General features: G+C 39.6%; 2 protein-coding genes across 5 annotated transcripts in view; one reads left to right on the top strand and one right to left on the bottom strand.

Annotated features, from left to right (window-relative positions):
• Positions 1-5,528, bottom strand: part of ARL13B (ARF like GTPase 13B) — a 72,076-nt gene extending 66,548 nt beyond the window's left edge. Inside the window, exon 1 of one of the 4 annotated variants that reach the window (XM_076001047.1) lies at positions 5,110-5,528. In XM_076001047.1, the coding sequence (XP_075857162.1) occupies positions 5,110-5,168 (59 nt within the window). In that variant the 5' untranslated portion in view covers positions 5,169-5,528. The remainder of the gene's footprint in view (positions 1-5,109) is intronic. The other 3 variants (XM_076001054.1, XM_012760970.3, XM_012760971.3) reach the window with 3 other exon arrangements.
• Positions 5,529-13,766: 8,238 nt separating this feature from the next.
• PROS1 (protein S) overlaps positions 13,767-14,225 on the top strand; it is a 75,879-nt gene continuing 75,420 nt past the window's right edge. Inside the window, exon 1 of the mRNA XM_076001034.1 lies at positions 13,767-14,204. Coding sequence (XP_075857149.1) covers positions 14,129-14,204 — 76 coding nt within the window. The 5' untranslated portion in view covers positions 13,767-14,128. The remainder of the gene's footprint in view (positions 14,205-14,225) is intronic.

The raw sequence follows: 14,225 nt of genomic DNA, 5'->3' as shown, positions 1-14,225 counted from the left end.
ACCCTGTATAGCCAAAGTAACCTTAAGCTAAAAGAACAAATCAGGAGGCTTCAAGCTATACTACAAGGCTGTAGTAACCAAAACAACAACGTACTGGCACAATGGATCAGAACAGAGAACTCAAATATAAAACAATCCTCATATTGCCATCAGATCTTTGACAAAGTAAACAAAAACACATACTGGGGGAAAGAATCTCTAGTCAATAAATGGTGCTGGGAAAACTGGATATTCCCATGTAGAAGACCGAAACAGGATCTATATGTAACACCACTTAAAAAAATTAATTCATGATGGACGACAGCCTTAAACCTAAGGCACGAAACTACAAAAATTCTAGAAGAGGTCGGAAAAACTCTAGATATCAGCCTAGGCAAAGAATTTAGGAAGAGGACCCCAAAAGCAATCACAGCAACAATAAATTAATGGGACCTGATTAAATTAAAAAGTTTCTGCACAGCCAAGGGAATAATCAACAGAGCAAACAGGTAACCCACAGAATGGGAGAAAATACTTGCATGTGATACATTCGATAAAGGACTGATAATCAGAATCTACAAAGAACTCAAGTGAATCAGCAAGAAAACATCAAACAACCCCATTAAAAAGTGAGGGAAAGACATGTACAGAAACTGTTTAAAAGAAGATAGACTAATGGCCAAAACTTATGAAAAAATGCTCAGTGTCTCTAATCATCAGGGAAATACAAAGCAAAAGCACAATGAGATATCACCTAACCCCAGTGAGAATGGCCTTTATCAAAAAATCCCAAAACAACAGATGCTGGTATGGATGTGGAGAGAAAGGAACACTTATACACTGTTGGTGGGACTCCAAACTAGAACCACCTCCAAGGAAAGTAGTATGCAGATATCTCAAAGAACTAAAAGTAGACCTACCATTTGATCCAGTAAATTCCACTATTTACCCAAAGGAAAAAAAGTCATTTTATCAAAAATACACTTGCACTTGAATGTTTATTGCAGCACAATTCACAATCACAAAGATGTGGAATCATTCCAAGTGCCCATCGATACATGAGGGGATTAATAAAATGTGCTATATGTGTACCATGGAGTACCACTCAGCTAGTAAAAATAAAAAAAAAAATAGGTGGACTAATACTTTTTGTAACAACCTGGATGCAACTGGAGACCATTCCTGTAAGTGACGTATTGCAAGAATGGAAAAACAAACACCACATGTACTATTAAATTGGCCCTTTTGAAAAGTTTCTGTTCATGTCTTTTGCCCACTTTTAACAGGGTTGAAAAGAAGACAGACTAATGGCCAACAAACATATGAAAAAATGCTCAATATCTCTAATCAGAGAAATGAAAATCAAAACCACAAAGAGATATCACTGAACTCCAGTGAGAATGGTTTTTATCAAAAAGTCCCAAAACAATAAATGGTGTGGATGTGGAGAGACAGAAACACTCATTCACTGCTGATGGGACTGCAAACTAGAACAACCTCTGTGGAATGTAATATGGTGATACTTCGAATAGCTACAAGTAGAACTACCATTTGATCCAGCAGTCTCATTACTCAGCATCTACCTAAAGGAAAACAAGACATTCTATTAAAAAGACATCTGTACTAGAATGTTTATAGCAGCACAAGTCACAATTGCAAAGATGTGGAAGCAACCCAAGTGCCCATCAATACATGAGCGGATTAATAAAATGTGGTATATGTATACCACTCAGCCACACAAAAAAATGGTGATTTAGCACCTCTTATATTACCTTGGATAGAGCTGGAGTCCATTCTACTAAGTGAAGTATCCCAAGAATGTAAAAACAAGGACCACACGTACTCACCATCAAATTGGTATTAACTGATCAACACTTATGTGTGCATACAGTAGTAACACTGATCGGGTGTGGGGCAGATGGAAGAGGAGTGAAGGGGATAAGTATATTCACACCTAATGGCTGTGGTGTGCAGCATCTGAGGGATGGAAACGCTTTAAGTTCTGACTTGGGTGGGGCAAAGGCAGTATATGTAACCTAAACATTTGTATCTCTGTAATATGCTAAAATAAAAAATAATAATAAAAAACAAAATAAAATAAAAATAAATAAATTAGACCTAATCAATCAACACTGTGTACACATATGGAAGTAAAATTAAAAGGAAATCAAGCAGGTGAGAGGGGGGAGGAGAGCATGAGTAAATACAAACCTAATGAGAACAATGCACACTATCTGGGTGATGGGCACACTTATAACCTTGACTCAAACTGTACAAAAGCAATTTATGTAACTGAAACGTTTGTAACCCTGTAATATTCTGAATTTTTTTTTAAAAAGGACAGTATTTTTTAAAAAAAGATTAATTTACATAGCTGTAAATCTAGATTCAGGTTTTAACTTGCTGTTAACAATAGCAGGTATGGTCTGAACTTAGGCTGGGTTCCTGAACTACCTGGCATCCTGGTCCTGACTCTTTACATAGACTGGTGCCTTAATACCTGGCCTCTGACTCTCACCTTGTCCCTATTGCACAGATTTAATCCCTGATCCCAATCTCTAGAGTAATATGCTCAATGGAAGAGCGCCTAAGTGAGGAAAGGTGGGTAAATGCAAAGTGTACAGAATATATTAGATAAATCAACAAAGTAATCTCAGAACACAGTATATTAATAATCATCTTCTCTTTTACACACTGTCTCACAATTACAAAGACACCTTCATAAAATCAAAAGATGAAGAGGAATCTCAGTAAGTGATATCATAGTCTAAAGCTTTAAAAATTCTACAGAAAACATAAATATACATAAAATACTCAACTAGATAATTCCTCTTAAAAAATACAGAATATCAAAAACAGCACAAAAGTTTTTTTAAAAGCAGCTTGCTCACCTCTCATTTATTCCAGGAAAATAAATGGAACTACTTGCTAATATTATTTACATAAGGATGATTATTGCTAGGGTATGATCAAATTAAATACAATGTTTAGTAAATATTTTTCAGCCACTATACAAATCAGGCTCAAGGGTACTTAAAAGATGGGTGTAATCCAACTTATTTTCAAATCCTTTGACAGTTAATTCTAACCGACATTGAGAAATGTTTGCCTATGAATGACATTTGAGAAACATTTGAGAAATGTTTGTCCTTCATATTAGAGTATGATCTAGATCAGCAAGGTCCAATAGAAATATAATGAGAGCCAGTATAAGTTTAATTTTTATAGAAAGCACATTTTTAAAAGTAAAACCAAAAAACATATAAATTTTAATATATTTTATTTAACCCAATATATGCAAAAGTTATCATTTCAACATGTGATCAAACTTTAAAAAGACTGATAAGATATTGACTTTTTTGCATTATAAATCTTCAAAATCCACTACAGATTAAACACTTAGAGCATCTCAATTTGGACTAGCCTCATTTCAAAACTTCAACAGCCACATGTAGCTAGCTGCTAACCTACTGGACAGCACAAATCTAGATGCTGTTTAATAAAGAATATATACTCTGAGTTATAGGGCTAAATTATAATATTGCTTCATTGATAAAATTCAATTATCTGGCCTACTTGGAAATCAATACATTACCTTTCTCTCAACTCTGTCTTTCCTTTAAATAAATCATCCCTGATCATACAAAAGCTGCTAAGAAACGGAAGGACTAAGAATGATGAATTAAATTGAAAACTTCTTCGGATTACAAGGTTTTTTTATTGTTTTTAGTTAAAAGGACACATGCTATAATGCCTACATGAAAATCAAATACATTTCTTAAAAGCAGACAGAAAACTATGAGGGGCCATGTAGTATGAATGAAACTCAAGTCTTAGCAGAGACTCTGCAGTAGGACCAGAATATGATCAAAAACTAAAACAAATAAGCAGAGTCCATACATACAAAACACTCTTAGAGTGGATTGTACCACTTATATTTAAAACATTCAGCTGGGCGCAGTGGCTCACTCCTGTAATCCTAGCACTCTGGGAGGCCAAGGTGGAAGGATTCCTTAAAGCCAGGGGTTCAAGACCAGCCTGAGATAGAGTGAGGGCCCCTCTCTACTAAAAATAGGAAAAATTAGCCAGGCATTGTGGCACTCCCCAGTACTCTGGAGGCTGAACCAGGAGGATCACTTGAGCCCAGGAGTTTGAGGTTGCTGTGAGCTAGGTGACGCCATGACATCTAGCCTGAGCAACACAGTGAGACTCTGTCTCAAAAAAAAATTTTTTTTTTGCTATATTTTACCCTTGACCTAATTCCAGACTAGAACTATGTATAGTCAACATTATTCATACAGAGTACCAAACTAAAAGTCTCTTTATGGGTGGGGCCTCTCAGTTTCAAAAGCTTCATTTTCACTAACTCCCTAACACAGTGCCTGGCACATCGTATTTTCTTAACATTTGTTGAATGAATGAATATCAAGTAACAGGAGCTGAATATAAACTCCTATGTCAAGCACTTCAAAATAAAATGTTAAAAAGTGGAGCCTTTCAACTAAAAGGTTTTACTACAGTCAACGAAAATTGAAGCTTTATTACAGTTAAAATACTACCCATCATTTACTCTCTTTGGATACAACACTTTTAAGGCACAGATATCATCACCCTCATTTAATATAAGAGGAAGGTAGGGCCAAAAATGATTGAGTCATATAATTATTAAGCAGTGGAGCCAGATTTCAAGCCCAAGTCCTCAAACAAAAACTATGTGTGGGTATGTGGGGGTGTGAGTTGGAATGGGATGTGTGGATATTATGAAAACCATAATCCCCATGTCCCTCTGTCGTTAAAAGGATTTCCATTACAAAAGCCTCAGAGAAAAATACGCAAGGGATGGTTTCCAACTCCATACACACACACAACCCACAACTTTTTAAGAAACTCAAGTCTACTTAAAATATAACGATAAGCATTGTTGATCAGAACGTAAAGGTAACCAGACAAAAAGGCTACACCCTTCTATCTCTCCCTGCCGCGACAAGTCAAACTGGGAACGAAAGCATCCCCTGCGGCCTGGGACAGGCTCGCCCTGGCGCAGAGAGACTAGGAGGCGCCCCGCCCAGCCCCTGCGGTGCAGCTATCCCCATCCCCTGGGACGGCGACGGGACACTAGCTCCAGCCTACCTGACCGGCTCCCGCCACCGCTTGAACCAGCTGCAACAATTGGCCATCAGACTGAACATGCCAGGTCGCTCCTCCCGCCACCTCCCATCCGATCCCAGAGCGGGGGTGGGCCCCTGGATTCCTCGGGCCGAGTCCCGGGGGCCTCCGCCTCTCGGAGGCGCCCCTAAGGCGGATAGGCCCCGAGGAAAAACCGGGAGAGCGGGCAAGGCGGCCGGTCCGAACACCACGCCCTGCTAACCGCGTCGGTCCGCGAGCGGACAACGACTGCCGTCCCCGCCCAGGGACCGCGGGGACAGAGGCGCAGATAAACTGGGCAGAGTTAGCGGGACCCGACCAGAGAAAACCCCCGCGCCGACGTGCTGACGTTGCTCCAAGGCGCGGAAGGCCCTCCTCCAAGCACCGCCCCCATTGCTCTTCTCCAATCATCGATTGAGGGCCCGCGGCGGGGGCCTCGGAGTGGCTGAAGGGGCCTGGCTCCCCGCCCCTGCCCGAGAGCTGGGAGGGAGGAAGGGGCGTGGTCTAGAAGCAAGAGGCGGAGCTCGGGGGAAGAGAGTTCTCGTAACTAGGCAACGCGAGCGTCCAGAGATAAGCTGAGGGATCTGGGATAGATCTCCGGCAATCCTATCTTTATACCTGTACAAAATGTGTTGCCAGTCGAGGGTGCTGCTACTTGTCTGTCTCTAATATCCCCAAGTGAGATTCAGAGATCTCAGGTCTTGTGCATGAGTTTTATTTCTCTTTTGGGGGAGTTTACTTGCAGCGGGGGTGGGGATCCTCTGGGATTCTGGCAAACTCAGGCTGCACAACTACAGGAACAATATACTGGACAATTATTGTAAGTGAAGGACAAGGGGGAAATTCGTTTGCTAAATTTTCTCAATAGTTCAGATGAGAGTGAAGGTTTAATCTCTATTATGTTTATTGCTGTTACATAATATGTGAGATGTAATTGTATATTTTTGTAAGGGGGTTATGATTACAAAACAAATATATGTTCGTTGTAGAAAATGTGAAAAACAATGAAAAGGAACAAGATGAAGAAATTGAGATCTCACACTCAACACTCAAAGATAACCAGTGTTAACATATTGATGTATGTTTGTTTCAGGATTTTTAGATACATAGATTGCTGGTTATTTGGTTTCTGCAAGAGGAAGATTGGGATCCACTGACTGTATTGTAATACCTTATTTAAAAAAAAAAAGAGGTATGTAATAGCTGCATTTTTCAATATTCTTTGGAGAAAAAAATGACAAGTATATTCCTATAGGGAAAAGTACGTGCACAATATTCAGGCACCTGTGTGTCCATTCAACTACTTAAATAAATAGTTTCAAAACCTGGTAAAAGGAAAGAAGGCACTGAGAATCCCAGTGCATTTTTGGGAAAATAAGGTTTGGGACTAAGATAGATCCAGGTTTTAAGTTATTCTCTGTCCTTTAGTAATTCATATAACCCTAATTCAAACTCATATATATCTCATACAGATACTGTCTTTACCCTATGGAGCACAAAGGGAATAATACCTTTCCACCCCATCAAAGAGTTATGGCCAATAATCCTATAACAAAAGACAGATTAACAAGAGAAAAGCATAACAAATTTATTAAATCAAAGTTTTATGTGACATAAAAGCCTTCTGAATGAAGACACAAACAAATGAGGAATACTACCCATTTTATGCTTAGGTTCAATGAATAATGGACAGAGAGATAAAGCTGTTATTGGACAAAAAGAGTAAGGTCTAATGAGAATAGATTGCATGAGGAAACTCAGCGAGGCCTGTGTATTCCAATTCTTCCTGGCCTCCCTGTGCAGCATTCCTTCCTCCCTGGTATAGGGCAGGACCCTTCCCAGAATGAAGATATTATGACCTACTATCAGGCAAGGTGGGTCAGAAAATTTCTTTATTGCCAGCTCTTACACAGAAAGTGAGAAGATGAGTAAATATTTTAGGTTGTATGGCTGGCTTTGAAAAACAGGGGTTCTAGTTTCTATAATCTGCCTTGAGAAAAAGGAATTCTAGTATCTATGGCTTGCTTAGGGAGAGAATAAGGGGTGAGAGACAGGGGAGCAGGAGAAGGTCAGAAAGAAACTTTGCTTCTGAGGCCTTTATTTTGTGGTATCATTTCTGAATCCCAACAACCGCATCAGTAAAACAGAAATGTAAATATCTAATTTTCAGGGTTGCTAAGATGATGAAATGAGAGAAATAAACCTCAAGTGCAATTTCTGGTAAGTAAGAGCTAACAGATTTTGAAGTTCGTGTCATCTGTTCTGCAAACATTTATGACATGTATCCTCCTATCTCCAGGCTCTGTGGGGGATAAGTATAGTAGGGCAAAGCAGGATAAGTCCACAATTCTTCCTTAACTACAAGCCAAATTAGTGCTGTTTCTGCTGACTCTTTACTTTCGATTACCCACTTTCTTAAACTAGTGATTCACAAACCCTAAAGCTCTATTGTTGATGTTCACTCTTTTATCCATTTACTATGATTGGGCTTCTGTCCCATCAAACTACTAAAAACATATTTTTTGGATACAACTTGTGTCTTCCTAATTACCAGATATGTTCTCTTTTCTTTTGTATCATTTAATATATTTAATATAGTTAACTTTTGTAAAACACTTTCCTACCTTGGTCTTTCACAATTATGCACTATTTTGGTTCTCTTCTGATCTCCCTAGCCATTCTTCTTCTGGCTTCCTATATGCATTCTCTAAGATCTGACCTTATCCCTTTGTTTTCCTTTTACAAAATATGTTGTCTTAGAGAATTCAGTTATTCTGTGCCTGAGGGATTCTACTATGTGGATATTTCTGAGTGTTTCTGGAACCATACTCAATACTGTGTTTTCCAAAAATACACACAATACCAGCTTTATAGTAAGTCCTCACTTAATGTTGTACATAGGTTCTTGGAAACTATGACTTTAAATAAAATGACTTATAACAAAACCAATTTTATTTATAGGCAAATGGAAATAAATTAGAATTAAGTTCCTATGGCATATTTTTAGTCACAAAAACATCACCAAACTTCTCAATAAAGACTAAAACACTTCTAATATTAAACATTGAAATAAATGTGAGCTATACATACACTTAAGGAAGATTAATAATACCAGTAAGAACATTATTTCTCCACTTATTCTAGTTCAGGGTCTCTGGTGGCCAAAGGCTATCCTGGCAACTCAAGATGCAAGGTGAGAACCTACTCTGGACAGCATGCCATCCCATCACAAGGAGCTCTCACACACACCGACACCCACGCACGCTGGGACACTTTAGACCCACCAGTTCACCTAACGTGCATATCTTTGGGATGTTGGAGGAAACTGGAGCACACAAAGAAAACCCATGCAGACATGGGGAGAACATGCAAACTCTGCACAGACAGTGACCCCAGTCAATATTTTTTTCCTCATCAATGTTTTAATGAAACAATTTTATTAAAGGACTTGCTTTGTGGCTCATGCCTGTAATCCTAGCTCTTGGGAGGCCGAGGTGGGCGGATTGCTCAGGAATTCGAAACCAGCCTGAGCAAGAGCGAGACCCTGTCTCTACTATAAATAGAAAGAAATTAATTGGCCAACTAATATATATAGAAAAAATTAGCCGGGCATGGTGGTGCATGCCTGTAGTCCCAGCTACTAGGGAGGCTGAGGCAGAAGGATTGCTTGAGCCCAGATGTTTGAGGTTGCTGTGAGCTAGGCTGATGCAAGGGCACTCACTCTAGCCTGGGCAACAGGGTGAGACTCTGTCTCAAACAAACAAAACAAAACAAAACAAAAAGAAGGACTTACTGTACTTCATAGCTTCCCTAATTTCAATAGTAATGCATCACCAAACATTTTTGGTGCCAACATATAGTCAATCACTTACTTAGCTAAGTTGACACTTAGCTTTTCAATATCCTTAGCGGTTTGGTAGACGTAAGTGTTGCTCACCTTTTCTGGTACTCTTTTCCTTATAGGTATGTGAGAAAGTTATTCCCATGCCCTTGAAATCAGGCATGCCATGTGCCTTACTTTGTCCAGTGAAATGTAAGTGATATATCACTTCTTGGTAAAAGTATTCAAGAGCTGAGGCACAATTCTCAATGTTCTCTCTTCACTTGTAGTGGTAATAATGGAAGCTTATGTTGACTTTGAGATACTATAAAATCAAAGTAGCATGGAATGCTGGGCAAACACAGAAGACAGCTGCCTGGAAAGTCATGCAGATTTGTAGACTTACCATGAACAAGAAATAAACACTTGTTATCTAAACCACTGTAATTTTGTGGCTGTATAATCTAGTTTATTCTAAATGATGACAACAGTCTTGCTGCTATCATTCTAGTTAAGACTGTCATTCCATGATCACTGTTGATATTTTGGCATAAATATTCCCAGGACCACATTGTTAACTTAAATTAAATTGAGTGTTTATGGACCAATCACTGTTCTAGGCACTAGGAATATATTAAGGCCAGGCTCGGTGGCTCATGCCTGTAATCCTAGCACTCTGGGAGGCCGAGGCGGAAGGATTGCTCAAGGTCAGGAGTTCGAGACCAGCTAGAGCAAGAGTGTCTCTACTAACAATAGAAAGAAATTAATTGGCCAAGTTAAAATATGTAGAAAAACTTAGCCGGGCATGGTGGCGCATGCCTGTAGTCCCAGCTACTCGGGAGGCTGAGGCAGAAGGATTGCTTGAGCCCAGGAGTTTGAGGTTGCTGTGAGCTAGGCTGATGCCACAGCACTTTAGCCAGGGCAACAGGGTGAGACTCTGTCTCAAAAAAGAAAGAAAAACAAAGGAATGTATTAATAGTTGTGAACAAAACATAAAAAAAATTTCCTGTCCTCATAAATCTTACATTCTAGTAGGGGTGAGAGATGAGGAAGTCAATAATAAACATACTAAGTAAATTAGACAGTATATTAGTAGAAGATGATATAGAGAAATGTGAAACTGGGTAAGGGTATGGGATTAGGATTAGGAATGGGATTAGGTTAAGAGTTAAATTTTGGACAGATTTTAGTTGTATATTTAGAAGTGTGCCAAAAACAAATTTTGGCTGAATGTGATTGAACAGGTGTTAATCAATATTGAGCTAAAGCCAGATATCACCATCCCAGAGTGAACTTCTCAGTTAAATTAAAAACCTGGAAATTTTATCCAGAGATATGTTATTAAATTGTATTATTAACATTTCATATTGATTTTCAAACTTTAACATTACAGTGTAGTACATGTAATTTTTTAGCATTGAGGACTATTACCAGCACTGTGATACACATTTGTGATACTAAAAGATATTCACTTTCTTTTTCCTTTTTTTCTTTTTTTAGAAATGGAGTTTCTCTGTGTCACTCAGGCTGGAGTGCAGTGGTACAATCATAGCTCACTGCATCCTTGAACTCATGGGCTCAAGCAGTCCTCCTGCCTTCAGCCTCTCAAGTAGCTGGGACTATAGGTAGGAATCACCAGGCTTGGCTAATTTATTTTTTATTTTTATTTTGTGTAGAGGTGGGGTTTTGCTGTGTTGCCCAAGCTGGTTGAACTCCTGGACTCAAGTGATCCTCCTGCCTCAACCTCCCAAAGTGCTGGGATTACAGGCATGAGTCATATTCACTTCCAAGTGAAGTCTTTGGAGGAGCAAGATTTTTATTTTCTAGATATCTTATGTTTCTTGAACATTCCCTTCTTTTCTTCATACTCTATAGTTTCCATATATCTGTATTGGAGATAATTTGTTATGAAAGTTGTTGATTTATTATTGCCTTACCAGGTTCATTGCCCACTGCTCAAAAGGAAACCAATACACTGAGACAGCAAGGGTTACAGCAGAGAGAGCTAGATAGTTTAATATCAGAGATGCCATGCAAGGAGACAGGAGGATCTCAAATCCATCTCCCCAAGAATTTGGGAGAAAGGGTTTTTAAAAGATAATTTTTTGGGCAAAGGGCTAAGCAGTTGGGTCTGCTGATTCTCTGGGCTCAGGGTGGAAACATAGGAGTGTAGAAATTGTCTTCTTGTGCTGAGTTAGTTTCTGGGTGGGAGTCATAAGACCAGTTGAGTCAGTTCCTCGTAATGGGCCACTGATCTGGGTGGGTCAGCTGCTTCACTGGAATGCAGGGCCTGGAAGATATCTCAAAAGCTAGCTTTATAAATTTCACAAGGGTGATATTATCTATGTGAGTAATGAAGAAAGCTAAGAATCTTATCAGCTATGTGTCTCCTGAGTAGGAAGCAATTATAGGAAAGCAAGCTTGGGAACAATGGCTTGTTTATATATGTGTATGTACACATATATGTGTGTGTACACATATATGTGTGTGTATGTATATGATGTACACATATATACATACACATTATATATGTACACATACATATAATGTACACGTAATACATATATATACATTATATATATATACACACACACATATATATATTTTCTTCATTACAGGTCCCACTTTGTGGCCCTTTATTAATTTTAAAAAGGGCAGTGTCAGATTCATGATTTTGGTGTTGTTCCCTCCTTGAGATCCTCAAAGTTGATATTCTCCTTTTTTTTCCTCTTTACAAGATGAAGAGATTCCTAAATAGGGGTTTTACTTGAACTATTTTGAGCCTCAATACATTTAAATATTTAATAATTAATATGGTACTTAAAGACTATTTTGTTTAATACAATCCAAACACTTCTGCACAGATTAGAATTATATTCCTATTTAAATAGCTTGCAACTGAGAATAAAGTGGTGAATAGACTGCCTGGTGAAGTCAGACAAACCAAGAAGGAAGATAATTTAAAAGTGGGAGGGATCAATGATACATTAAATAATTCTTTCTCAAATTAAGTTGAAGGGGTTCAGAACATTCCACCCCCAAATATGCCATTTTGACATATGTATTATTTTGAGCTAAAGGCAATCAAGAACCCAGCAGAAGTAGAGAAAGCTTTTTACTTCCCTCTCAAGTGCCTAAAATAAAGTATAAGTGTCTTCTTTTGTAAAGGAAATTTACATTTGTAAAACAAATTTCCCTTAGTAAAGATATCTATCTGTAACAGGAAAAGAGCTACTCCTAGAGGCAACAGTTACTGCCTTTGAGATTCTTACCTGTGTAACAAAGTAACCTTTATTGACCATACATTTCCTCCCGGTACCTTCTCTCAGTTTGCCTGTTCTCCCCCAGAAGCCGACCCTCTTCCTTTCCTTAGCTCCATATGATATATTAATATGTCTCCATCATATGTCCACCTCAGCAAATTTCATATTTTTTTGAAACTCCCATTGGAACATATGTAATTAAATATTGTTTTCTTCTGTTCATCAATGTCAATTTAATTCTTAGACCAGCCACAAAACCTAGAAGGGCAGTAGGAAGCATTTTCCTCCGGTATTGAGTGAATGAGAGAATTCCCTAGCCCATGTTCTTATGAGAAAAAAAAGACTAATATTAATCAACTTCAATCCAGCTGGATCACAGAACCATAAAAAGATAGAGCTAGAAGAGACCCTTGAAATATGATCATCCTATGGAATTTAACTCACACATGTAGGAAATCAATTGGTATTTCATTTGGGCAGAAATATTAGAAGTAATAGTAAATATGAATTGAATACTACTATTTGACACACACAAATTGCTTTATGTGCTCTCTTGAAACCATTATATCAACACTATGAAAACCTACTGATGCCTCCATTTTACAGATGATATTGTCAGGCTTCAGTTTGAAATGTCGGTTCTTGGTGCACCCATGGTTGAAGAATGACCATACGCATCAAAGTTAGGCAAACACAGAAATGAGGGTCATTGAGGAGAGAAAGGATTATAGGGCAAGAGCAAGATACAGGTTTCAGAGCATTATATATACACCACAGAGAGGACCTACTGTCTCAGCAAAGGATGAGCAAAAGGAAGGGCCCCAAAATGGCGTAGTTACGATCTGCCTCTTGTTTTATATGGCCAGGATTGGGACCTCCCTGTGCCTCAGACCTCACCATGGAACAACTTTGATTGGACGCTTGGGAGCTGCACGATCTGAGTCTCAGTGTGCGTGAAGATCTCCCATCAACCTCTGTGAAAGCCCATGGGTGGGGGCGGGCCGGTGAATCGCCTCAACACCCACTTTGGTCCCTAGGAGACTTGGAATCCCTCCCTTGCTATCTACCTAACAATACAACTGAGGCTTAGAGATAGATGTTAAGCAATTTACTTAATTATTCAACTAGTAAGCAGCAGAGCACTTTGAATTCAGGCAATTTACCTCCAGTGGTAGCCTTAAACATATTTCAAATGCGTACCTATGCCTAAGGACAAAAACTAGAGGTAATAGGCAAAAAATAAAACAAGCTGTTTGAAGGTGATGAAATTTGATACATTGTCTATTTTTTTCCAAAACATATTTTGCTATAGTTTTTTTTTTACAACATACATACAAGACCAAAACAAAAATACTTATGATCAAAACGATCCCATTTGCTTTTACTATCTCTGTTCCCTGCAGTCTTCCTAAAGTTATCATTGACTTCTAGGTTTTAATTAACATCCTCATTGACAAGTCATTCTCTCATTATTTCTTTTTCTAAGCCTGGAGATCCTGTCCTCTTGAACTCTAAAAGTTTTCTTAACCACTCAGCCTATCTCGTCTGAAGTTTTTACTGCATTCCATCTTCCCCTTCTCCTTCGGACGCTTCACACTCCGGAGAAACCGAACGAAACGCAAGGACTTGGGAACGGACGAGGAAGGATGTCTCAGCAGTGTTTTCTGGGCCTCCAGCTCTCTCCCAGAGCCCTTCCCCCAGCTCCGAAAAGCTTCCTGGAAATGTCCCCGTTATCACTTCCCCTCTCGGGCTGGGGGCTGGGAGCGGGCGGTCCCCTCCGCCCCCGGCCGCTCGCAGGCGCTGGCCGGCCCGCGGGCGCCACCGCGCAGCACAGCTCGGAGAGGGGCGCGCCCGCTCGCAGCTCCGCGCCGCCGCAGCGCTCGGCCCCGCCGCGTCCGCCCGCGCCTCCGCCCGCTCCGACATGAGGGTCTCGGGTGGGCGCTGCGCGGCGCTGCTGGCGTGCCTCGCCCTGGTGCTTTCCGTCTCGGAGGCAAGCTGTGAGTAATCGGTAGCGTCTC

The sequence above is a fragment of the Microcebus murinus genome, chromosome 1 (assembly GCF_040939455.1).
Source record: "Microcebus murinus isolate Inina chromosome 1, M.murinus_Inina_mat1.0, whole genome shotgun sequence".
NCBI lineage: Eukaryota > Metazoa > Chordata > Mammalia > Primates > Cheirogaleidae > Microcebus > Microcebus murinus.
The sequence above is the reverse complement of the archived record's forward strand: the minus strand, read 5'-3'. Positions and strand labels throughout refer to the sequence as shown.